The following is a 24200-nucleotide window of genomic DNA, read 5'->3' on the forward strand; positions in this document are numbered from 1 at the left end:
ACACGCACAGACAAGGACACCCACCTGTGCACGCAGGCACTGGGGAAACATCACGCGCAACACAGACAGAAACCAAACACACCAATAAACCAATCACTCATACTTCTCCGTGTACTCCCGAGCAGGAAACCGCAAGCAATAAGCTTCCCAAACAAGTTGGTCACTTTCCGGAATCAGACACCCAGGAGTCGCAGTAGGCCGAGGCATCGAATTCGGCACGCCCGAGACAAAACACTGCGCTCGTGGAACCCAGACGGTAGATGGGCACCAGGGAACAGGACACACCAGGTCATCACACTCAAAAGTCGCAGTTGCCGTAGATCTGTCGAGCATCTCGCTGGTCGGGAGGACGAAAGGGATGGGTTTCCCCCTAGGAAGCTGGCCACAGGGCCGCACACTTGGAAGCACACCTGACTCCACGGCAGGCCGCACACCGGCCCACCCACTAAGGCGTGCACTCCGTTCGGTGCCGGGAACCGCACCGAGACCCGCGGAGGGTGGCTCCGCAGGGGCCCCAGTGCCCCCACCAACCGGAACAGGAGCAGAGGGCCCCCCGCCGCACATCCTTCGACAACACCACCACAAGGTCGCGATCACCAGGGGCAACTGCCCACTGAGGGGAGCCACCAGCAGGAGGCACAGCGTCCAACCCAGAAGGCACCACAGGAGGCAACACAGCGTCGGCCACAGCATCATCATCCATCGCATCACGCTCCTCTGCCCACGACCGGCGAGGTGACGCACCCCGAGCCGAGTGACGGCGCTTAAAAAAGAGGCCGCTGATCGTCGGAACTGTCACCCCCAGCAAGCGGTGTCCCAGAAGAACCATCGGTAGGCGGCCCCAAAGCCGGGGCAGCACGGTCACGCAGAACAGCAGCCTCAACAACACGGGGCAAAAAACCACCACCAGGAATGGAGACCGGAGTTGGAGAAGGAAGAGAAACAGCGGGCGGAAGGGTAGACTCCAGCACACGATATCCAGTGAGGGCAACGGAAGCTGCAGAAGAGAAGAGGTACTCGGTAACGAGGAAACTGCCAGAGGCGACGAGTTAGAGGACGTGGGTGGAGACACACATACCACCGTCCCGCCAGCCCCGGGAAGCACATGGCCTCCAGCAGGAGATGCAGGCGCCACCCCTACAGTATCCCTGAAGGCCACCGGTTGCGGATGCACCTCCGCAATTATCGACGACGAAGGTCCGAAACAGGCGCCCCCAGGTCCCCTGAGCTCACCGGCGGGGCAGATACATCAGGTCCAGACGTAGCGACATCTGGAACCGCCGCAGGATCCACAGGCAGCTGCAAAGAGCGAGGATCCGCAGGGGAATCCACACGCACAGATAAGCGAGGAAAATCATCCTCTAGGAAGACTGAAGGGGCTTCAGCATGAAGAGCGTCGCAACCGGCCACCATGTGGCCCTCAGCCCCACACTGGAAACACGTGCGGGTTTGACCCTGATAGAAGGTCCGCAGAGACAGCCCACGATATGAGACCCTGGACGGTATAGGGCTCGTGAGCCACATGACAAGCGTGCGTGAACTCATCCGGACCCCCTTCAGCCGGCCCGTACTCTAAGTGTTGAACCGGTGCTTCACCACTGACCCAAACCGCGTAAACAAGGACATGAGGGACGTCTCGAGAAAGGTCACCGGCACCCCGTGTACACTCACAATCGTCAAGGGCCCCCAGGGATCCGAGATCTCCACAGACACAGCCGAAGCCGGAAGAGGAAGCGTGCGGCCATTCCAGCGAGCCACAAACTCCCGGTAAACAAGTGACGTGGCGAACGACACCGCAACACGGGTGGGCGACAATTTCTAGAGGCCCAGGAGCTCGGGGACGTCAACACGGAGGACGTCTAGGAGGGCAACTTCAACAACGGGCCAGTCCACATCAGCAGAAAAGTCCAGCCGCACTGTGTTCGATCCTCAGAATAGCACCAGCCGCATCCATACCGGCAGGCGGGGCCCCGGCCAGCGGGCGCTCCACACCCCCCCACAGCAACCGCCACTCAGCAACGGCAGACGACTACTGACAGCCGGAGCCTGACTTCTGCACCTTCTGGTGGCGCAGCCAGGAATCCACCTTTAGGTTGCTACTGGAGTAGTTGCACACCCCAAGGCTGATTAATAGCAAGGGCCCGTAATCTCGCATCCGCAACCCGTTCTCGCAAATTTAATAAGTCAATATTGACATTAAATATGTGCATAGGTGACATACTTAACATAATAGTTTCCCTTGAAAAGCTTCATAGAAAACACCGACCTTACCTAACCTACTTAGTATGTTAAGATAAGCATCTTATTGCTTCGTAATTAAAATTTTTACCTAACTTATAATAGGTATAGGTTAAGTAATAATTGTAATTACGAAGCAATAAGATGCTTATCTTAAGATACTAACAAGGTTAGGTAAAGTCGGTGTTTTCTATGAATCTTTTTAAGGGTATCTATTATGTTTAGTATATCACCTATGCACGTAGTTAATAAGTCAATATTGACTTTACGAATTTGCGAGAACGGGTTGCGCATCCGACTCTCTTAACAGTTGCGTCGCTAGTGATGGCGTTGCTACGACTCGGTCTCCCTCAACCCCTCTCTGCAACATATTCGCAACATATTTTAGTAGAAACGGAAAATTCTTTTCCTTGTAATTACTTTACTTAATACGTTAATGAGAATAGGGTCGCAATTTTAGGGAATTAAATATTGTTTATATTCTCGCTGAATGATAATAATTATGAACAGCGTTCTTATTAAACGAGAAGTGGAGAGAATTTCTGTTTCCTCCATGACGGTTTGTGAAAACAGATAAAGTGATATTTTAGTTGATTACTCGTGGTTATTGAATCACTAGTTGTTATGTTATCAGATATTAATTCTTATAAAGAATACTGATAAAAGTTGAGAATATTATTCAATTCTCTAGCATGTTGACAATAATTATGTCATGCTGGATATTATCTGATGCAATACTATCTCTCGATGTGGTGAGAATTTTAGTAAATGACGCGCAGATAGAAAAATATTAATTTATATTAGTATTTCAGTTAGTAGGGTTAATAGATATTATGCTTAGTATACAATAGTGATGTATTATGATGCAATAGGGATGTATTAGTGTTGGAACTTTCCAACATGTGGTGTCAGTATAAATGTGTGGAAAATTTGGTGGCTTGCCAAATATGTTTTGCATTACTGTGTATTGCTTAGTTATAGTGATGTACCACTTCTTCTTCTTCTCGATAATAGGTGCAGTTTGCATGAAGGGTTTACTCTCCCGATGACTGCACCGGGACAAATGAAAGGAGACACGTTGACGTTAAGGAGGAGAAGCAATTCAAAAGTGTTAGATGTAACGGGTCATAGAGAGAGGAGTGGCGACGAAAGCAGAGGGGGACGTTAGAGGGAGACTCCCCGCACCGTAGGGCGGGGTGACTAGGTCACGGCGACAGCTGATCAGACTTGAACTAATACTTCTCTGGGAACTCGTATATCGGAAAGCGCAAGCAGTACGCATCCCAAATCACCCACGTGTCATCGGGCACCTGGCCACCAGGTGGTGGCCTCGGCTGAGACATCTTATCTGGCACCCTATACACAAACTCCTTCACCCGTGACACCCAGACAGTGGACGAGCACCACGGGACCGGAAGCACCCGGGCATCCCGATAAGGGCCCAACGCCGGAACCCCACAGCGCACGACCCCAGCAGGCGGGATGAGGCTTTCCCCAGATCGGGGCAATGAAGGAGGGGGGAATCACAGGGGGATGCAGGCGTGGCATCGACTCCACCACAGGGCACAGGAGCCGAGGCCCCCCATCGCACATCGTTCCGCAACACCACGACGAGGTCCCGATCATCAGGGGCAACCCGCCACTGCAGAGAGCCAACAGCAGGCGACGCAGGAGGGGGGGGGGGGGGTTTACAGGTAGCAACTTCGGAGCCCCTCACAGCACCATCATCCTCGGCGGGGGGGCGCCAGATCACCATACTCCCCAACCATCTCCCAAGGCACACCACAAAGAGGAGACACTCCGAGCCCGCCGCGAACGCTTCCAGACAGGCCGCACCACACCACTCCCAGCAGGCCCCGCCGTAGACACAGCCACCATCTTCACATCCACGCAGGCCACACCAGCACCATCAGAAGAATCCATAGAGGCCACATCACCCACACTGCCCGCATCATCCAGGGAAACAGCCTCAGAACACCGACGTGCACGCTTCTGTAAAGGGATAGAAAGAGCAGAACTACAGTCGCCAACACACATAGAAACGGCAAGCACCTCCTCTTGCCGAAGCCCCCCCCCCCCTCCAAAACAAAAGAACCCGCGTCCCCGGTACCACATCCACAGACGGGGGCGGGACATGGACCTCCACTGGGACATCCAACACACGCAGTGCGGGCGAAGGCCCAACTGTCTTACACTCCGGCGGAATAACTACCTCCGGGACCACAGCAGGTAACAGACTGCACATAGAAGGCATAGTAACCGCCTCAACAGGCAATGCAGCAGACAAGCAATCAGGCGCCTCAGGCACAGCATCCACTCCATCCTCAGAAGCGTCCGAAGTCAACAGGGGTGGAAAGTCCTCCTCACGAAAAACATGCACCCTGCCAGTTGCTCCCACGTCGCACGCTGCAGCGAGATGACCCACATTACCACACCTGTAACAGGTGCGCGGTTGCCCATGATACTGGTAGCGGAGCGTGTAACCCAACACGGACACAGAGGACGGAACACTATTCTTCAGAGACATGGTTTGGGTGCGGGAACCATCAAGCATCCCAGTACAGTGCCCTGCAAGTACCTTGTCCCAACGAATGCTTAGCACAGTACCAAACCGTCCAAACACAGCAGTTAGGAGAGCGTCGTTAAACTCGAAGGGGGCACCACGCACCGATACATACGTCAAGGCGACGCTGAGGTTCACTACCTTAACAGAACCGGCGGCATCAGGGAGAGGGTAAACACGCCCCTCACACCGCCCCAGAAACGCCTGAAATGCAGCCTGATGGCGAAACTTGACCACGGCGCGGTTTCCCTGCAGCAGCTGGACGCCCACCAATTCCGACAACTGCACATGGAGAATATCCACCAGGGCAACACCAACCAACAAGTGGTCCACTGGCACCGTAAAAGCCAGACCAGCCGACGAGGTCCTCTTCACTGGAGGCCGGTAAGACCCCATGTCTCCTCAACAGGCGTACCACGCCCACCCAGGTAACAACACCCTCCTCACACAGCCACTAGGGTAAAACTGGCGAGCGCCACGAACGACAACGACACGTCTACACCCAACAGCCGCCAACGAGCCACTCATTTACCACTTACTGAGGGGATGAGTGTGAGTCACCTCCCACACGTTGTACATGCGGTAAGCTTCCAAGTCTATGCATGTTGTTACTGTAATATTGTGTATGTCAGTATTTCAGTTATAGGCTAACATTATGGAAGCAGTGTTACTTGTACCTTTCACCTGTGAGGGGTATATTAAGTTAGTAGTCTTGTGTAACAGTCATGCTACACTCAGTCTTGTGTACATGTGGCAGCAGTCAGAGCCAGGACAGGTCTGCCACCCCCAGCCAGTAGGTGACCTAGTGTTAGATACTATATAATTATTTAGTACTGCTTCCTTTACTTAGATGTTAGCCCAATAATAATCAGCTGATTTTGCTTTACCGTTTCCAAGTATATAAAGATTAGCTTTGCAGAGATAGCTAAGTAAGGAAATTACCAGGCCTACGGCGGTCGAGCCCATTTATCCAAATGCGGGCAATTCGGGCAGCCACGGGGAGAAGCACGGGCTTTTTTGGAGTCAGTTGTACCCTGGAGCTGCTGTATGGATCGCCAGTCCACGTCAAGAGGACATGGCCCCCTTAAGTTAAGTCGGTTTAGTAGGATATAAGGTTTTGTTAATTGTGTAGATACTAGTGGAGACTTAGCCAATCACTTGAGCATTTCCCAGTTTAGTGTGAATTATTATTATTTTGTTTTGCTATAGACAGCCTAGTGCATGAGTCTCTGTTTCCCTTCCTGGGCAGGTCATGTGGTGTTCACTAGTGATGTTCATTAAGTGTTCATTGTGGATGAGCTTTTGTTATTTTTTTGTTATATGGAGTCTTGGCGTTTATACTGGAGAAAACTGTATCAGTGTTTTAGTAATACCCATTTTCCGTGCCAAATTACAGAGCTGGGAGATTTTTCATTGAGTGACTATTACTCCAGCCCTAATCGCATCGCACTCAACAATTACCATCGCCAACATTGGCTATAAGAGCAAAGATATTCTTGCTCCGTTGTGTTCCTTCACGTGTAGCAACTTGGGATGTCCCAGAGGAGTAGCTGCCATCTGCCGAGCCCAGAGTTCACAAGCACAGGTGTAATCTGGTTTAAGTTTGTTCATCCGATTAGACCCTACGGGTGGGGGGGGAGGGGGTGATGCTCATATCCATGCAGAGTCCATCCAGGATATTGTGAGTCATGTTGTTGGTAAGATAATTGTTTCCAGGTCATGAATTACCAGTGAGAGAAGTTAGTGGAAGGGAAGGGAAGGGAAAGAGAAAGAGAAAGAGAAAGAGAAAGAGAAAGAGAAAAAGAAAGAGAAAGAGAGAGAGAGAGAGAGAGAGAGAGAGAGAGAGAGAGAGAGAGAGAGAGAGAGAGAGAGAGAGAGAGAGAGAGAGAGAGAGAGAGAGAGAGAGAGAGAAGGATACAAGATAGTTGCAGGCAAACAAGACAGGGTGACTATATCTAAATCTCCCAGTATATCGAACGGAAAATCACCATGTATGTTAAGACAAGAGAGAGTGTCCAATTTTCCAAGGTGAAAATGGAGTCTTGGTTAACTAGTCCAAACGAATTAATCCCAAGGGATTTATATCAATCATGGGATTACTTTAGTCAACAAGTTAGGAGTCAACACTCTACGAACCCAATCAAATTCCTTCACACATCACAACCAGGTTATTGTGTAAATGTGTTAAGGAAGAAATGTATATGTATATCACTCAGAATGTTTGATAATATGCTTATTGTTTGTGATGTGTTTATATATATATATATATATATATATATATATATATATATATATATATACATATATATATATATATATATATATATATATATATATATATATATATGTCGTACCTAGTAGCCAGAACGCACTTCTCAGCCTACTATGCAAAGCCCAATTTGCCTAATAAGCCAAGTTTTCATGAATTAATTGTTTTTCGACTACCTAACCTACCTAACCTAACCTAACCTAACTTTTTCCGCTACCTAACCTAACCTAACCTATAAAGATAGGTTAGGTTAGGTTAGGTAGGGTTGGTTAGGTTTGGTCATATATCTACGTTAATTTAAACTCCAATAAAAAAATTTGACCTCATACATAATGAAATGGTTAGATTTATCATCTCATAAGAAAAAAATTTGAGAAAATATATTAATTCAGGAAAACTTGGCTTATTAGGCAAATCGGGCCTTGCATAGTAGGCCGATAAGTGCGTTCTGGCTACTAGGTACGACATATATATATATATATATATATATATGTCGTACCTAGTAGCCAGAACTCACTTCTGAGCCTACTATGCAAGGCCCGATTTGCCTAATAAGCCAAGTTTTCATGAATTAATTGCTTTTTGACTACCTAACCTACCTAACCTAACCTAAACTAACTTTTTCGGCTACCTAACCTAACCTAACCTATAAAGATAGGTTAGGTTAGGTAGGGTTGGTTAGGTTCGGTCATATATCTACGTTAATTTTAACTCCAATAAAAAAAAATTGACCTCTTACATAATGAAATGGGTTGCTTTATCATTTCATAAGAAAAAAATTAGAGAAAATATATTAATTCATGAAAACTTGGCTTATTAGGCAAATCGGGCCTTGCATTGTAGGCTGAAAAGTGAGTTCTGGCTACTAGGTACGACATATATATATATATATATATATATATATATATATATATATATATATATATATATATATATACATATATATATATATATATATATATATATATATATATATATATATATATATATATTAGTATATTTTGGTAGCAGTCTTTCCTGTAGACATATATTTTTAAATATGACCGAAAAAGTAAGATTAATAATTCTTACACGAATTTTTCCTACGTTTCTTATATTTCTTTTCACTGTTGATGGTAACTGAAAAATTAATTCTCCGTTGATTTGGGGAATTGATCAATTCTCAAAATCAAGGAGAACTGATTTTTCAGTTACCATCAACAGTGAAAAGAAATATAAGAAACGTAGAGAAAATTCGTGTTAGAATTATTAATCTTACTTTTTCGGTCATATTTAATAATATATATATATATATATATATATATATATATATATATATATATATATATATATATATATATATATATATATATATATTTATGTATATATATATATATATATATATATATATGGGGTAACCCCATGTAGACTCATGGTGAAGGTCCCCCCCAACAGTGATAGTTACCCCCATGTAGCCTCATGGTGAAGGTCCCCCCCCCACAGTGGGAGTTACCCCCATGTAGCCTCATGGTGAAGGTCCCCCCCCCCACAGTGGGAGTTACCCCCATGTAGCCTCATGGTGAAGGTTCCCCCCCCCCCACAGTGGGAGTTACCTCCATGTAGCCTCATGGTGAAGGTCCCCCCCCCCCCCACAGTGGGAGTTACCCCCATGTAGCCTCATGGTGAAGGTCCCCCCCCCCCCCACAGTGGGAGTTACCCCCATGTTGCCTCATGGTGAAGGTCCCCCCCCACAGTGGGAGTTACCCCCATGTTGCCTCATGGTGAAGGTCCCCCCCCCCCACAGTGGGAGTTACTCCCCGCCTGACCATAGTGAAGAGTCAAGGGAAATGAATTAGTGTAAGCAAACGTCTTTAAATGTGACCGAGGAGAAAATAAATCGCGGATGAACATCTCTAAGAAAACTTGGATGTGAGTCGTGGACGGTATGCGACGACCCGGGTGCAAAAATTACGTTATCATGGGAGCATGTCGTGGTCAAAGGTCGTAAGATATTACCTGGGAGGTGAGGTCGGGCGAGACGCACGCACGTCGTTGCTCCAGTAGATGACGGATATTGGTGACGTGTGGAGGAGACTTTGTGAGATGCTTCGTGAGTGACATGTGAGGACGAATAGTGACGTGTGAGGAAGCTGTGGGAGGACTAGTAGTGACGTGTGAGGAAGCTGTGGGAGGACTAGTAGTGACGTGTGAGGAAGCTGTGGGAGGACTAGTAGTGACGTGTGAGGAAGCTGTGGGAGGATTAGTAGTGACGTGTGAGGAAGCTGTGGAAGGACGAATAGTGACGTGTGAGGAAGCTGTGGGAGGACGAGAAGTGACGTGTGAGGACGCTGTGGGAGGACTACTAGTGACGTGTGAGGAAGTTGTGGGAGGACGAGAAGTGACGTGTGAGGAAGCTGTGGGAGGACTAGTAGTGACGTGTGAGGAAGCTGTGGAAGGACGAGAAGTGACGTGTGAGGAAGCTGTGGGAGGACGAGAAGTGACGTGTGAGGAAGCTGTGGAAGGACGAATAGTGGTGACGTGTGAGGAAGCTGTGGAAGGACGAATAGTGACGTGTGAGGAAGCTGTGGGACGACTAATAGTGACGTGTGAGGAAGCTGTGGAAAGACGAATAGTGACGTGTGAGGAAGCTGTGGGAGGACTACTAGTGACGTGTGAGGAAGCTGTGGAAGGACGAGAAGTGACGTGTGAGGACGCTGTGGGAGGACTACTAGTGACGTGTGAGGTAGCTGTGGAAGGACGAATAGTGACGTGTCTCGTGAATAGGGGCTGACCTGAAGCCAGTTGGGTGGTGGTGCCCTGAGGAACCACGGAGTGTGAATCCTTCAAGAGGATCGTTTAGACAGGTGTGCCGGATTGGCGCCTGTGCCGACAAGATATGAGTCGACCGCATGTCTGGTTGGCTCCAGGGGGGGGGAGTGCCCTACATCGTGTACCCTCCTACATCGTGTACCCGGAACCCATTATTAGAATTGTTTAATGCCAGCTATGTCACTGGGCAGTTGCCAGTATCATGGACCACCAGTCTTACGGTACCTATACCAATGCCTGGCCAACCTGATGCTTTCCGTCCCATCTCACTGACCAGTTGCATGTGCAAAATCTTTGAGAGAATGGTGTTTAATAGATTATTATATAGAGTTAAAGAGCACATGTCACCTGATATCAATGGTTTCACACATGGTAAAAGTGTACACAACTGTATCACAACTTTTCTTACTGTTCATGGAGATAAAAGGCACAAGTACACAACATTTCTTGATTTAAAAATGCCTTTGATATTGCTAATAGGGAAGTGATTATGTATGAATTAGCGAGAATGGATATAGGGGGACATTTATTACAATGGATTCGAGGCTATCTTACCAACCGGAAGTCCTCTGCACTGTTCCAAGGCTACAAGAGTGAAACTAAAGTAATGCAACTAGGCACCTCCACTTAAGGAGTACTTAATCCTACCTTGTTTAATGTTCTAAATAATGTTTTACTAAAATCAATCCCAACTAGTCCGGCAAACATCACTATCAGCTATGCAGATGACATCCTTGTGCATACTAAAACCAACCGCGAAATGCAGTCTTAAATTGTATACATACAGCTTGTGAGAGTCTTGGTCTTGTAATCAACGCTGATAAAACTAAGGTATTTAACAGACAAACTGTCAACCGCAAAAGTGGACCACGAAAACTTAAGATAGATAACATACCAATAGACTATGTCTCTTCTTTCAAATACCTTGGTGTCTCTGTCCCTTGTACCTCAACTGCAGTCAATAAGTTACATTAACAATGTAGAGACAGACTCAAGGCTCTCAGAACTGTAGTGGGGTACAGCCCGAAATATGGCTTTAATATTAGAATAGCAAGAATGATGTATTTAGCGTATATAAGGTCTCTGATACACTATCATGCACCAGCTTTGGTCCTGCAAAATGGCAAAAGTATTGATAGACTGGAAAAAATGCAAAATGAAGCACTCAGAATTATACTTCGCTGTCCTATAACTACCAAAGTTCTCAACATGCAGAAATAATTAAATATACTTAGCATTAGAGATAAAATATTTGAAATTAATTTTATGATGGGACTAAAGCTTCTGCGTGATAACAAAAACAACATTGTGTCAGTTGCACTGTTAGAACACATACGAAATGGAACTAGCGAGTCTAAATAGATTCAAAGAACAGCCACTCATATTAAAATAATGGGACTGCACGATGTATATACAGATGAAAGAGTACAGCACTTCCTTCCACCCTGGCAGATAGTACCTTTTGAAATCCTGACCCCTGCATACCCCACCAAGAAACTAATCACAAACAACCCTCATGCTCAGCTTGCTGCTAAATTAAGCACCACAGAACACATTCACAATATACAAGCTGAAAACAACATTGCACAGACCATATACACTGACGGATCACTCAATACAGCTACAGGGAGGGCAGGAAGTGCTGTTATTGCTCATCAGCCCGATGGCAGCACAATTCCAAGAAATATCCGAATTAGTAACTGGGCGTCCACAATGCAAGCCGAGTTGGTAGCGATACTGGTAGCACTCGAAATTATTGACAACACTGAAGTAGACAGCTTAATTATTTCTGACTCCCTTTCCTCACTACTAGCAATGAACAGTTTGCAATCAAGTAATAACGTGCTTGTCTTGGAAGCTAGACGTAGATATATAAGAATACTTAGCAAGAGGGTAAATATAAAAATGTTGTGGATTCCTTCTCACATTGGCATGCAGGAACATGACAAAGTTGACGCCCTTGCTAAGGCTGCAGTAAATAAAGACAGTATTGCACGGAATCTTGAGTTATCAAATAAGTCCCTTAAAAGTGTCATTAGACGAGAACTCCTAGATAGATTTGAAGAAAGTAGAACAGTGCAAACTGGAACTAGTAGGTCCATTGTTCATCACAATGAAATGTGTGAAGTAAAGCATGTGTATGGGGCAAGTAACAAAGTAAGTAGACTAACATATGTTGCCACAGCTCGTATGAGACGAGTATCTACAAGTATCTCTGGCAGTTCGGCTTGTATAGGGATCTAGATGAAGTAAAGTGTAAAGTGTATGGACAAAGACAGGGACACACTCGAACACTATATCTTGGATTGTAGTAAAATTGAGCCTTTAGAGATAAATCTAAGCTCACTCGGTATGATATGGCAACCTATCTTAAATATAATAAATATATAAGAAATATAATAAATTCAACAACAATAAAATCACGTATGAAGAAGTAAGAGTTTTGAATTTCTGAGGCAAGGAAGTGATTTCCTGTTTTTGATTTGCGAATTCCCTTATAAAAATGTTTCAAAAACTTATCCCACAGAGCTGCTCAAGGACTGAATGCCCTGAGCAAATGTACTAATGGCCTTAAACTAAAACTTTCACTCAAACACTCTTTCATGCCAAGCAGCATCATGTGTCTAGCTGTCCTCACTCTCAAATCATCGGGAGTTTAACAACAACGTCAAAACTCCGTTATTTTATTAAAATAACTGCCCCTCAATAAAGTCCAGACATATGATCATACGTCTCTAGAGATTAGTAGCATTATGTTCACGCTTCAGTTTAGAGAATTCCACTTCTTTTCGCTTATCAAATCGATACAACAAGCTGTTTATCCGACACACTACGATTCATCCTCTAACGCCTAAATTATTGATCTTTTACCCCTTAAAATAAATCCGGTTTGTACATTAGATAAACACAAACGGATATCATGGCCAACTGAAAGGAGACGATTTATTCCAGCGTCACTAACTTTGGGTCTTCTAACTTAAGCCGCTGATTGGTTCTAGCCTCAGCCTCACCAGTAACTTAAATACAATGCAAATACTCTAAGAACAGCGTTATTGTGTAGCAAGATATGTGAGAACTCTACAATACCACTCACAACCCACCTCCACTATGCAGCTTAAAAGCGACAAATGTAGCGCGTTCTCTTGATTTGCCACACTGAAAACATTGCAAATGTTTTTCATAATCTAAGCATCTTTCTTATCCTATCGAGGCCGCTGCAAAGAAAACGTTACCTATATAGGACTTTAGTTTTAATTAACACTTCCTATTTATATCGAATTTATTGACACGCGTTAACAAATGCGACGTATTAGGTGATATGAGCAGCTATTCCCTTGTTCACTGTGTAAGTATAGAGTGTTATTCCTGAACTCATGATGTTATTAGAATATGTGTCAAAATGATATTTGGTCAGTAATGTAGTTCCTCCCGTCTATCCCTATTTTTGAATAGTGGGTCTTCATTTGTCATTTTCCGAATTTGGTAAAGTGAATTCTCATACACTTTACCCTATCTAATTCCTCCGGGTGTTTTTACCTCTCCTATAGTGACTACGATGCCGTCCATTGTTTCTTCCATCCTTTAATCTCTCAACTTTGGTCTCCATGCTGGTTCGATTGGTAAGATCTTCTGAAATCTTTTGTCGAATGTCTCATATTCCTACTTATCGTTTTCTGCGATAATTACCCTTTGTCTCCTCAAGTTCTCACTGTTGTTTTCTTCTTGCATGGATCTAGAACAACTTTGGTTGGTCATTTGCTTTTGCGTTACCTCATTTTCAAGTTGCCACTCGGCTTCTCTTCTGACTCGGGTGTATTCATATAGTTGATTCTACTTAGTGCCTCTATTATCCTCTGTTCCTAGCTCAGTATAATTTGATCAGTATTTTTAATCACTTCCATAGCTTCCTTTCTTTACAAATTGAACTTCTTGAATGGAATGAACCGTTCCGTTGCATTGGCTCATTTCAATGTATTGAATTCAGTATCATCTCATTTGCAGTCTTCCCTTCCTTAGCAGCACCTTACTGTAGTCCCCTTATCTGTGGTCACTCACCTTCATCATCAGGTTCCCAAGGAGACTAAATAAGAAGCAAATTCTGAATTACTGGAATAATGCAGACGACTGATTACACTTGAGAGTTACACCTGGACCATATGTTTAACAGATCTCTCACCCTGTCCATGGAGGACAGAAGAAAATGAATATATATGCTGGTTAGCATTGTGTGGCCACGTCTGTGGTAGAAAAGAATAATAATAATAAAAAAATAAAACTTGAGAGTTAAGTGTATTGGCAACAAACAGGGAGGAGAGAGCCGGGGCCAGTGTTCATCAAGCAAGCATGCATACCACTTCCCAGACCTTTACATCTTTCCTTAATCATGGCAGCTTAATTTACATGCATTAAACAGCTAATGAGCTTCAAAAAGTCACAGTCCAAGGTTATTGTTAAATGCAACCTCGTTGAGTTCCGAACCCTCATTAACTGTATAATAAATGTAAATAACGCCCCCTCCCCCCATGGTTCAAGAAAGATGTACAGGTTTCGTAAGTGGATTGCGTTAATGATTCACAAATCCTGGCCCTGACTTGCCGAGAAGCAGCCGAGAGCAGCTGAGGGAAGCTGAGAGGATGAAGATTCACGTCTCTAAGGGTCCCCACAGACCTATGAATATGAATCTCATCCGATTGAACACGGCCACTGAAACTATTATATAAGAGAAGACAGGAAACATGCACCAACTATTCACAAGGAAAACACTGAATGTTATTGTTTTTCAAGAGAAGTTAAAACTGTCTTTTGATAACACCGTCTCGAATCCAATAAAATATTTAAGAGATGTCGATGTTGATGCAGTAACATGAAGTAAGTAAATTGCAGTAAAATGAAAGTAAAATGAGAGAACATTATTTTGTCACACGGTTCCTTCTGGGGCCTCACACTGGGTGACTGAACACCTCACACGGTTCCTTCTGGGGCCTCACACTGGGTAACTGAACACCTCACACGGTTCCTTCTGGGGCCTCACACTGGATGACTGAACACCTCACACGGTTCCTTCTGGGGCCTCACACTGGGTGACTGAACACCTCACACGGTTCCTTCTGGGGCCTCACACTGGGTGACTGAACATCACACACGGTTCATTCTGGGGCCTCACACCGGATACTGAACACCACACACGGTTCCTTCTGGGGCCTCACACCGGATGACTGAACACCACACACGGTCCTTCTGGGGCCTCACACTGGATGACTGAACACCACACACGGTTCCTTCTGGGGCCTCACACTGGATGACTGAACACCTCACACGGTTGCTTCTGGGGCCCTCACACTGGGTGACTGAACACCACACACGGTCCTTCTGGGGCCTCACACTGGATGACTGAACACCTCACACGGTTCATTCTGGGGCCTCACACTGGATGACTGAACACCACACACGGTCCTTCTGGGGCCTCACACTGGATGACTGAACACCTCACACGGTTCCTTCTGGGGCCTCACACTGGGTGACTGAACACCACACACGGTCCTTCTGGGGCCTCACACCGGATGACTGAACACCTCACACGGTTCCTTCTGGGGCCTCACACTGGGTGACTGAACACCACACACGGTCCTTCTGGGGCCTCACACTGGGTGACTGAACACCTCACACGGTTCCTTCTGGGGCCTCACACTGGGTGACTGAACACCTCACACGGTTCCTTCTGGGGCCTCACACTGGGTGACTGAACACCACACACGGTCCTTCTGGGGCCTCACACTGGATGACTGAACACCTCACACTGTTCCTTCTGGGGCCTCACACTGGGTGACTGAACACCTCACACGGTTCCTTCTGGGGCCTCACACTGGGTGACTGAACACCACACACGGTCCTTCTGGGGCCTCACACCGGATGACTGAACACCACACACGGTTCCTTCTGGGGCCTCACACTGGATGACTGAACACCTCACACTTCGGCGATGTTAGGGGAAAAAGCCTTAACTAGATTCTTCTCTTGTCTCGCATATTTGATGTGTCGCGTTCAGCAGCAGTCTTTTGCGACCTTCATAAATATTCTCGAGGCTTTGAATTCTCGAAAAAGTTTTAAATTCTTACGAAATTTGCAATGCAATTCTGACGGGATTTCAGGAAAGGAAATGGGAGTTTTAGAAGATAGTACGCTCGGGCGTGAATTATTTATGGCGATTAATGAGAACGTTGTAGAAAAATTAATTGATGGTAATGAAAATTTAAATTCTGATTCAAAGCTTGATGTGTGCCAGTATTTACTTTACCTAAGCTTAATAACTCCACTTGGAGTGCAGGTGAGGGTCTTTACCTGTGTAATTATGCAGAGGTGCAAGCGAGAATTTCCAGGTACCTGGTTTAGTACATTCGTGGCTGTTCTTACCTAGGTGCATTGCCCGAACTTTAGCTCCTGACCCATAATCCAAGGGCTCCAGTAGAGTTGTCCCTATTTCCCCCCATCTAACAATTTTATCTGCACTTATAACACATCTCATGTGCTCCAAATCACTATCATAATAAAATAATACTCTTGGCTTGAGAGGAGCTCAGGAGCTCGCAAACTGGGTAATGCAATATTAATTTTCACGTCGAAGGTAAGAGGAGCTCTTAAATGTGCTTGGTGAATCTTGACCTCTGGTATTCACATCATCACTCCCGACCCCTCCAGCTCTTCATCGTTGTTGCACTTAAAGTTGCGAATTGAGATAGATCTACTGCCATCCCTTTTATAGCGTTCCTCTCTCGCTACTCATGCCTTGAGATTCTATGCCCTGAGGACCCATGTCCTGAGGACTTATACACTGAGAACCCATGCCCTGAGAAAGCAGGCCCTACGGACCTATGCCCTGAGCACCTATGCCCTGAGAACCTATGCCCTGAGGACCCATGCCTTGAGGATCCATCGCCTGAGGTTTCATACACTGAGGATGCATACACTGAGGACCCACGCCTTGAGGACCCATGTCCTGAGGACCCATACCTTGATGGTCCATGGCCTGAGGACTCATACATTGAGGACCTATGCCTCGAGGACCCATTCACTGAGGACCCATGCCCTGAGGACCCATGCAATAAGAATCAAGGCCATGAGGATCCATACACTGAGGACCAATGCCATGAGAACCAATGCACTGAGGACCCATGCCATGAGGACCCACACCCTGAAAACTAATGTCCTGAGGACTAATGCCCTGAGGACCCATGCCCTTAAGACCCAAGCCCCGAGAATCCATGCCCTGAGGACCCACACACTGAGGACCCACGCACTGAGGACACACACACTGAGGACCCATACACTGAGGACCCATACACTGAGGACCCATACACTGAGGACCCATGACCTGAGGACCCATGCCATGAGGGCCCATACCCTGAGGATCCATTCAATGAGGACCCATACACTGAGGATCCATGCACTGAGGACCCATACACTGAGAACCCATGCCATGAGGGCCCATACCCTGAGGATCCATTCAATGAGGACCCATACACTGAGGACCCATACACTGAGGACCCATGACCTGAGGACCCATGACCTGAGGACCCATGCCCTGAGGATCCATTCAATGAGGACCCATACACTGAGGATCCATGCACTGAGAACCCATACACTGAGAACCCATGACATGAGTATCAATTGTTCTAGCTTGAAAGGTTAGGGCTTATGGAACTTAAACCTCCAATGAAAGCTCTGATTGTTGCACCAGACTGTTACTTGCGTACAGACAACGTCCCCAACTACTCTCTGTCGGAACAAACAACCGACCTTGGCAACCTCACTCCCGCTACCATCGGTCAAACAACAATGAACTCTGGAGTGCTTTAAATTTACTTAGGAGATCACCCTGTATGCCTCTTGATCTTGGAGAGGGGTTCAGCATCACATATACACTGAGGACCCATACATTGAGGACCCATAAACTTAGAGCCCATTCAGTGAGGACCAATGCACTGAGGACCCATGCCTGAAAACCAATGCCCTGAGGACCCATGCCCTGAGGACCCACACACTAAGTAACTATACCCTGAAAAAACTGCCCTGAGAACCTATACCCTGAGGATCCATGCACTGAGGATCCATGCCCTGAGGACCCAAGCCCTGAAAACCAATGCCCTGATGATCCATGACCTGAGGACCCACGCACTGAGGACCCATTCCCTAAGGAGCCATGCCCTGAGGACCAATGACCTATGGAGCCACGGACTGAGGACCTATACACTGTGAACCCATACACTGAGGGCCAATACACTAAGGACAAATGCACTGAGAACCCATACACTGAGGACCCATACACTGAGGACCAAATTCACTGAGGACCCAATTCACTGAGTACCCATGCCCTGAGGGCCTATAAGCTGAGGACCCATATACTGAGGACCATTGCACTGAAGACTAATACACTGAGAACCCATGCACTGAGGACCCATACAATGAAGACTCTTAAACTGAGGACCCATGCTCTGAAAGACCTATGCCCTGAGGACCCATACCACGAGGACCCAAGTAATGAAGATCCATGCACTGAGGAACCAGGCCCTGAGGACCCAGGCCCTGAGGACCCATGCCTTGAAAACCAATACCCTGAGGATCCATGCTCTGAGGACCCACGCACTGAGGATACATGCCCTGCGGACCGATGCCTTGAGGATCCATGCCCTGAGGACCTACGCACTGAGGACCTATTCACTGAGGACCCATACGCTCATTACCCATACACTGAGAACCCATTCACTTAATTAGGACCCATACACTAAGGGCCCATACACTGAGGACCCATGACCTGAGGACCCATACAATGAGGACCCATGCACTGAGGATCCATGACCTGAGGACCAATACACTGAGGGCCCATACACTGAGGACCCATGACCTGAGGACCCATGTCCTGAGAGCCCATACACTGAAGACTCATACACTGAGGACCCATATATTGAGGACCCGTTTATTAAGGGTGCATACACTGAGGATCCATTCATTAAGGTCCCATACACTGAGGACCCATAACCTGAGGGCCCATACACTGACGACCCATACCCTGAGGACCCAAACACTGACGACCCATGCACTGACGACCCCATGCCTTTAGGACCTGTGCCATTAGAACCATTGCCCTGACGATCCATGCACTGAGGATCCATGCACTGAAAACCCATACACTGAGGACTTTTGCTCTGAGGATCCATGCCCTTAGGTCCCGTGCACTGAGGACCAGTACCCTGAAAACCAATGTCCTGAGGGCCCATGCTCTGAGGACCCACTCATTTAGGACCATACACTGAGGACCCATACATTAAGAGCCCATACACTAAGGACCCATACATAGGGGACCCATACACTGAGGGCCCATACACTGAAGATTTGTACAATGAGGACCCATTCACTGAGGACCCATTCACTGAGGACCCATACACTGAGGACCTATGCCCTGAGAATTAATCCCCTGAGAAACAATGCACTGAGGACCCATGCACTGAAAATCAGTGCCTGAGGACCCATGTCCTCCGGACTCATGCACTGAGGACCTATGCTCTGAGAACCCATGCCCCGAGGAACCATGCTCCGTGGACTCATGCACTGAGGACTTATAAAACCAATGCCTTGATGATCCACGACCTGAGGACCCACGCACTGAGGACCCATGCCCTAAGGAACCATGCCCTGAGGAGCCATGCCCTGTGGATCCATACCCTGAGGACCCATACACTGAGGAACCATATATTGAGGACCCATTCACTGAGAACCCATACACTGAGGACCCATACACTGAGGACCCATACACGGAAGATTTGTACAATGAGGACCAATACACTGAGCACCCACACACTGAGGACTCATGACCTGAGAACCAATTCCCTGAGGACCCAAGCCCTGAGGACCCATGTCCTGAGGACCCACACACTGAGAACCCATGCCTTGAGGACGCACGCACTGAGGACCCATACACTGAGGACCCATACACTGAGAACCATTACACTGAGGACACATACACTGAGGACCCATGCACTGAGGACCCATCCTCTGAGGACCTATGCCTTGAGAACCAATGTCCTGAGGAACCATGCACTGAAGACCCACTCACTAAGGACCCATACACTGAGGATCCATACACAGAGGACCCATACCTATAGGACCCATGCCCTTAGGACCGATGCTCTGAGGGCCCATATCCTGAAGACCTACACACTGAGGATCCATGCCCCGAGGACCCATGCCCCGAGGGCCCATGCCCTGACGACCCAGACATTTAAAACCAATGCCCTGAGGACCCATGTCCTGAGGACTCATGCACTGAGGACCTATGCCCTGAGAACCCATGCCCTGAGGACCCATGCTCCGTGGACCCATGTCCTGAGGACATATGCCCTGAGGACCCATGCCCTGAGGACCCATACACTGAGGACTCATACACTGAGAATCCATACACAGTGAACTTATACACTCAGGATTCTTGCCCTGAAAACCCACGCAATATGGACTTATACACTGAGGACCCATACACTGAGGACTCATACACTGAGGACCCATGCACAGAAGATTTGTACAATGAGGACCCATACACTGAGCACCCACACACTGAGGACTCATGACCTCAGAACCCATGCCCTGAGGACCCACGAACTGAGGACCCATGCACTGAGGACTCATACACTGAGAACCCATACACAGTGGACTTATACACTGAGGATCCTTGCCCTGAAAACCCACGCAGTATTGACCCATACACTGAGAACCCATACACTGAGGACCCATACACTGATGACCCACACACTGAGGACTCATGACCTGAGCACCCACGCATTGAGGACCCATACACTGAGGACCCATGCACTGAGAACCCATACACTGATGACCCATTCACTGAGGACCTATGCCCTGAGGACCCATGCCCTGAGTACCAATGCCCTGAGGACCCATGCACTGAGGACCCACTCACTAAGGACCCATACATTCAGGACACATAAATTCAGGATCCGAGCACTGAGGACCCATACACTGAGGACCTATACACTGACAACCCATGCTATAAATACTTATACACTGAGGATACATTCATTCAGGACCCACACGCTGAAGTCCCGTACACTGATGATCAAAACCTTGAGAAGCCCTAAGGACCCATGCCCTGAGGACCCATTCCCTGAGGTACATGTCGTGAGGACCTATACAATGAGGACCGATGCCTTGAGGACCTATGCCCTTAGGACCAATGCCCATAGAACCCATGGCCTGAAGACCCATACACTGAGGACCCATACACTGAGGAACCATACACTGAGGACCCATAAAGTGAGGACCCATACACTTAGGACCCATACGCATAGGACCCATGCCCTGAAGACCCATGTCCTGAGGACCCATGCACTGAGAACCCATACACTGAGGACTCATACACTGAGGAACCATTCACTGAGGACTCGGACACTGAGGACCCATACACTGAGGACCCATACACTGGGGAACCATACACTGAGGACCCATACACTGAGGACCATGCACTTAGGACCCATACCTATAGGACCCATACCCTGAGGACCCATGCCGTGAGAACTTATGCCCTGAGAACCAATGCCCTGAAGACCCTTGCACTTGAGGACACACTCACTGAGGACCCATACACTGAGGAACAATACACTGAAAACCCGTACACTAAGGTGCAATGCCCTGAGAACCCATGCCCAGAGGGCCCATACACTGTGGACCCATACCCAGAGAACCCATGTCCTGAGGACCCACGCTCTGAGAACCTATACACTGACGACAAACGCACTGGGAACCAATACTCTGAGGACACATGCCCTCAGGACCATGTCCTGCGGGCCCAAACTCTGAAGAACCATACACTTATGACCCACGCACTGAGGACCCACTCACTGAGGACCCATACTCTGAGGACCCATTTACTGAGGACCCATTTACTGAGGACCCATTTACTGAGGACCCATGCCCTGCAGACCTATGCCCTGAGGACAAATGACAAATGCCTTGAGAACCAATGCACTGAGGACCCATGCCCTGAAAACCCATGTCCTGAGAACCCACGAACTGAAGATCCATGCACTGAGGATCCATGCCCTGAACATCTATGCCCTGAAAACCAATGCACTGAGGACCCATACCCTTATGACCCATGCCCCGAGGACCCATGCCCTGAAGACCCATGTCCTGAGAACCAAAGTTCTGAGGACCCATGCCCTGAGGATCCATGCCCTGAGGACTCATGCCCTGAAGACCCATGTCCTGAGAACCAAAGTTCTGAGGACCCATACACTAAGGACCCATGCCCTGAGGACCCCTTGCCCTGAGGACCTACGCCCTGAAGACTCATGCCCTGATAATCAATGCCCTGAGGACCCATGCACTGAGGACCCATACACTGAGGACCCCATGCACTGAGGACCTATTCACTGAGGACCCATACACTGAGGACCCACGCCCTGAGGACCATTGCCTTGAGGACCAATGTCCTGAGAACCAATGCACTGAAGACCCATGCCCTGAGGGCCCATGTCCTGAGGATCCATGCACTGAAGACCCATGCCCTGAGGACCCATGCTCTAAGCAGCCATGCCCTGAAAAACAAAGCCCTGACGACCCATGTCCTGTGGGCCCACGCACTGAGGACCCATAACCCTGAGAAGCCATCCCCTGACGACCCACGCACTTAGGACCCATGCTCTGAGGACCTATTCCTTAAGGGCCCATGCTCTGAGGAACTATAGACTTGGAACCCATGCATCGAGGAACCATACACTGAGGACCCATGCCCTGAGGACCTTTGCCTCGAGGACCAATGCCCTAAGAACCAATGCACTGAGATCCCATGCCCTGAAGGGCCCATGTCCTGAGGACCCACGCACTGAATACCCATGCCCTGAGGACCCATGCCTTTAAAACCAATGTCCTGAGGACCCATACCCTGATTACCCATGCACTGTGGACCCACGCACTTAGGACCCATGCCCTGAGTACCCATGTTCTGAAGAGCAATGCCCTGAAGATCAATGCCCTTAAGACCCATGCCCAGAAGGCCCATACCCATAGGATCCATGCCATGAGCAGTCAAACCCTGAGGACCCATGCCCTGAGGACCCATGCACTAATGATCCACGCACTTAGGACCCATGCCCTGAGAACCCACGCACTGAGGACCCATACACTGAGGGACCCATACACTGAGGACCCATGCACAGATAACCCATACAATGAGGACCCATACACTGAGGACCCAAACAATGATGACCCAATCACTGATGACCCATACACTGAGGACCCATGCCCTGAGGGCCTATGCCCTCAGGACCCATGCCCAGAGGACCCATGCCCTGATGGCCCATACCCTGAGAACCAATGCCCAAAGGAGCTATCCACTGAAGACCCATACACTGAGAGCCGATACACTGAGGACCCATATATTGAAGACTCATACAGTGAGGACCCATGCCCTTAAGACCCATGTATTGAGGGCCCACTCACTAAGGTCACATACACTGAGAACCAATGCCCTGAGGACCTATGACCAGAGGACCCATCCTCTGAGGACCCTCGCACTGATGACTCATACTTTGAGAACCCATACACTGAGGACCCATGCCCGGAGAATCTATGCCCTGCGGCCCATATGGAGGACCTATACACTGAGGACCCATGCACTGAGGACCCATACACTGAGGGCCCATCCACTGAGGACCCATTCAATGAGGATCCAGATACTGTGGACCCATACACTGAGGTCCCATGCCCTGAGGATCTATGCCCTGCAGCCCATACGTAGGACTTATACACTGAGGACCCATGCACTGAGGACTCATTTAATGAGGATCCAGATACTGTGGACCCATACACTGAGGACCCATGCCATGATTACCTATACAATGAGGACCCATACACTGAGGACTTATACATTGAGGTCCCATACGTGGTGAACCCATACACTGAGGACCCATAAACCGATGACATATACACTGAGGAACCATATACTGAGGACCCATACACTGAGGATCCATAAACTGAGGACCCATTCACTGAGGACCCATACTCTGAGGACCAATACACTGAAAATCTATACACTGAGGACCCATACATTGAGGACCTTACATTGAGGACCTATACACTGAGAACCCATTCACTGAGGATCCACACACTGAGGTCCCATACACTGAGGTCCTATACACTGAGAACCCATACACTGAGGACCCACACACTGAGAACCCATAGACTAAAGGCCGTTACACTGAAGTCCCATACGCTGAAGATTTGTACACTGAGGACCCATACACTGAGGGCTTATACACT

General features: G+C 47.8%; 6 protein-coding genes across 6 annotated transcripts; 1 reads left to right on the top strand and 5 right to left on the bottom strand.

Annotated features, from left to right (window-relative positions):
• Positions 1 to 5195: 5195 nt before the first annotated feature.
• On the top strand, positions 5196 to 9840 carry LOC138369984 (uncharacterized). Its single transcript, XM_069333751.1, has 2 exons — positions 5196 to 5229; positions 9185 to 9840. Exons 1-2 carry the CDS (start codon positions 5196 to 5198, stop codon positions 9838 to 9840), a joined length of 690 nt encoding a protein of 229 aa, XP_069189852.1.
• A 7104-nt stretch (positions 9841 to 16944) lies between these two features.
• On the bottom strand, positions 16945 to 18062 carry LOC138369985 (cleavage stimulation factor subunit 2 tau variant-like). The gene is made up of 2 exons (XM_069333752.1): positions 17931 to 18062; positions 16945 to 17277 (listed from the first exon to the last, which is right to left on the bottom strand). Exons 1-2 carry the CDS (start codon positions 18060 to 18062, stop codon positions 16945 to 16947), a joined length of 465 nt encoding a protein of 154 aa, XP_069189853.1.
• A 285-nt stretch (positions 18063 to 18347) lies between these two features.
• On the bottom strand, positions 18348 to 19150 carry LOC138369986 (gastrolith matrix protein-like). The gene is made up of 2 exons (XM_069333753.1): positions 18913 to 19150; positions 18348 to 18586 (listed from the first exon to the last, which is right to left on the bottom strand). The coding sequence occupies exons 1-2, from the start codon at positions 19148 to 19150 to the stop codon at positions 18348 to 18350; spliced, it is 477 nt and encodes a 158-aa protein (XP_069189854.1).
• Positions 19151 to 19985: 835 nt separating this feature from the next.
• On the bottom strand, positions 19986 to 20687 carry LOC123765656 (keratin-associated protein 4-7-like). Its single transcript, XM_045754340.2, has one exon. The coding sequence runs from the start codon at positions 20685 to 20687 to the stop codon at positions 19986 to 19988; it is 702 nt and encodes a 233-aa protein (XP_045610296.2).
• A 270-nt stretch (positions 20688 to 20957) lies between these two features.
• Positions 20958 to 22142, bottom strand: LOC138369987 (spidroin-2-like). The gene is made up of 3 exons (XM_069333754.1): positions 21793 to 22142; positions 21389 to 21524; positions 20958 to 21269 (listed from the first exon to the last, which is right to left on the bottom strand). The coding sequence occupies exons 1-3, from the start codon at positions 22140 to 22142 to the stop codon at positions 20958 to 20960; spliced, it is 798 nt and encodes a 265-aa protein (XP_069189855.1).
• Positions 22143 to 22309: 167 nt separating this feature from the next.
• LOC138369988 (cleavage stimulation factor subunit 2 tau variant-like) lies at positions 22310 to 23001 on the bottom strand. The gene is made up of 2 exons (XM_069333755.1): positions 22720 to 23001; positions 22310 to 22447 (listed from the first exon to the last, which is right to left on the bottom strand). The coding sequence occupies exons 1-2, from the start codon at positions 22999 to 23001 to the stop codon at positions 22310 to 22312; spliced, it is 420 nt and encodes a 139-aa protein (XP_069189856.1).
• Positions 23002 to 24200: the final 1199 nt, after the last annotated feature.

This window comes from Procambarus clarkii, chromosome 30, assembly GCF_040958095.1.
Source record: "Procambarus clarkii isolate CNS0578487 chromosome 30, FALCON_Pclarkii_2.0, whole genome shotgun sequence".
Lineage (NCBI taxonomy): Eukaryota > Metazoa > Arthropoda > Malacostraca > Decapoda > Cambaridae > Procambarus > Procambarus clarkii.

Coding starts and splice junctions, on each gene's coding strand:
- LOC138369984 (XM_069333751.1), top strand. CDS start 5,196: ATGTCTCCTCAACAGGCGTACCACGCCCACCCAG. Junction 5,230..9,184: donor GGCGTACCACGCCCACCCAG/GTAACAACACCC, acceptor GAGGACGAATAG/TGACGTGTGAGGAAGCTGTG.
- LOC138369987 (XM_069333754.1), bottom strand. CDS start 22,142: ATGGGTCTTCAGGGCATGAGTCCTCAGGGCATGGATCCTCAGGGCATG. Junction 21,525..21,792: donor TCAGTAAATGGGTCCTCAGA/GTATGGGTCCTC, acceptor ATTGTTCCTCAG/TGTATGGGTCCTCAGTGAGT. Junction 21,270..21,388: donor CTAAGTGCATGGTCCTCAGT/GTATGGGTCCTC, acceptor ATGGGTTCTCAG/TGCATGGGTCCTCAGGACAT.
- LOC138369986 (XM_069333753.1), bottom strand. CDS start 19,150: ATGGGCCCTCAGGACATTGGTTTTCAGGGTACTGGTCCTCAGTGCACG. Junction 18,587..18,912: donor GTCAGTGTATGGGCCCTCAG/GTTATGGGTCCT, acceptor CTCAGTGAATAG/GTCCTCAGTGCGTAGGTCCT.
- LOC138369985 (XM_069333752.1), bottom strand. CDS start 18,062: ATGGGTCCTCAGTGCGTGGGTCCTCAGGTCATGGATCATCAGGGCATT. Junction 17,278..17,930: donor CTCAGGGCAGTTTTTTCAGG/GTATAGTTACTT, acceptor ATGGATCCTCAG/GGTATGGGCCCTCATGGCAT.
- LOC138369988 (XM_069333755.1), bottom strand. CDS start 23,001: ATGGGTCCTCAGGGCATGGGTCCTCAGGGTTTGACTGCTCATGGCATG. Junction 22,448..22,719: donor CTTCAGGGCATGGGATCTCA/GTGCATTGGTTC, acceptor ATGGGTCCTCAG/GGCATGGGTCTTCAGTGCAT.
- LOC123765656 (XM_045754340.2), bottom strand. CDS start 20,687: ATGAGTCCTCAGTGTGTGGGTCATCAGTGTATGGGTCCTCAGTGTATG.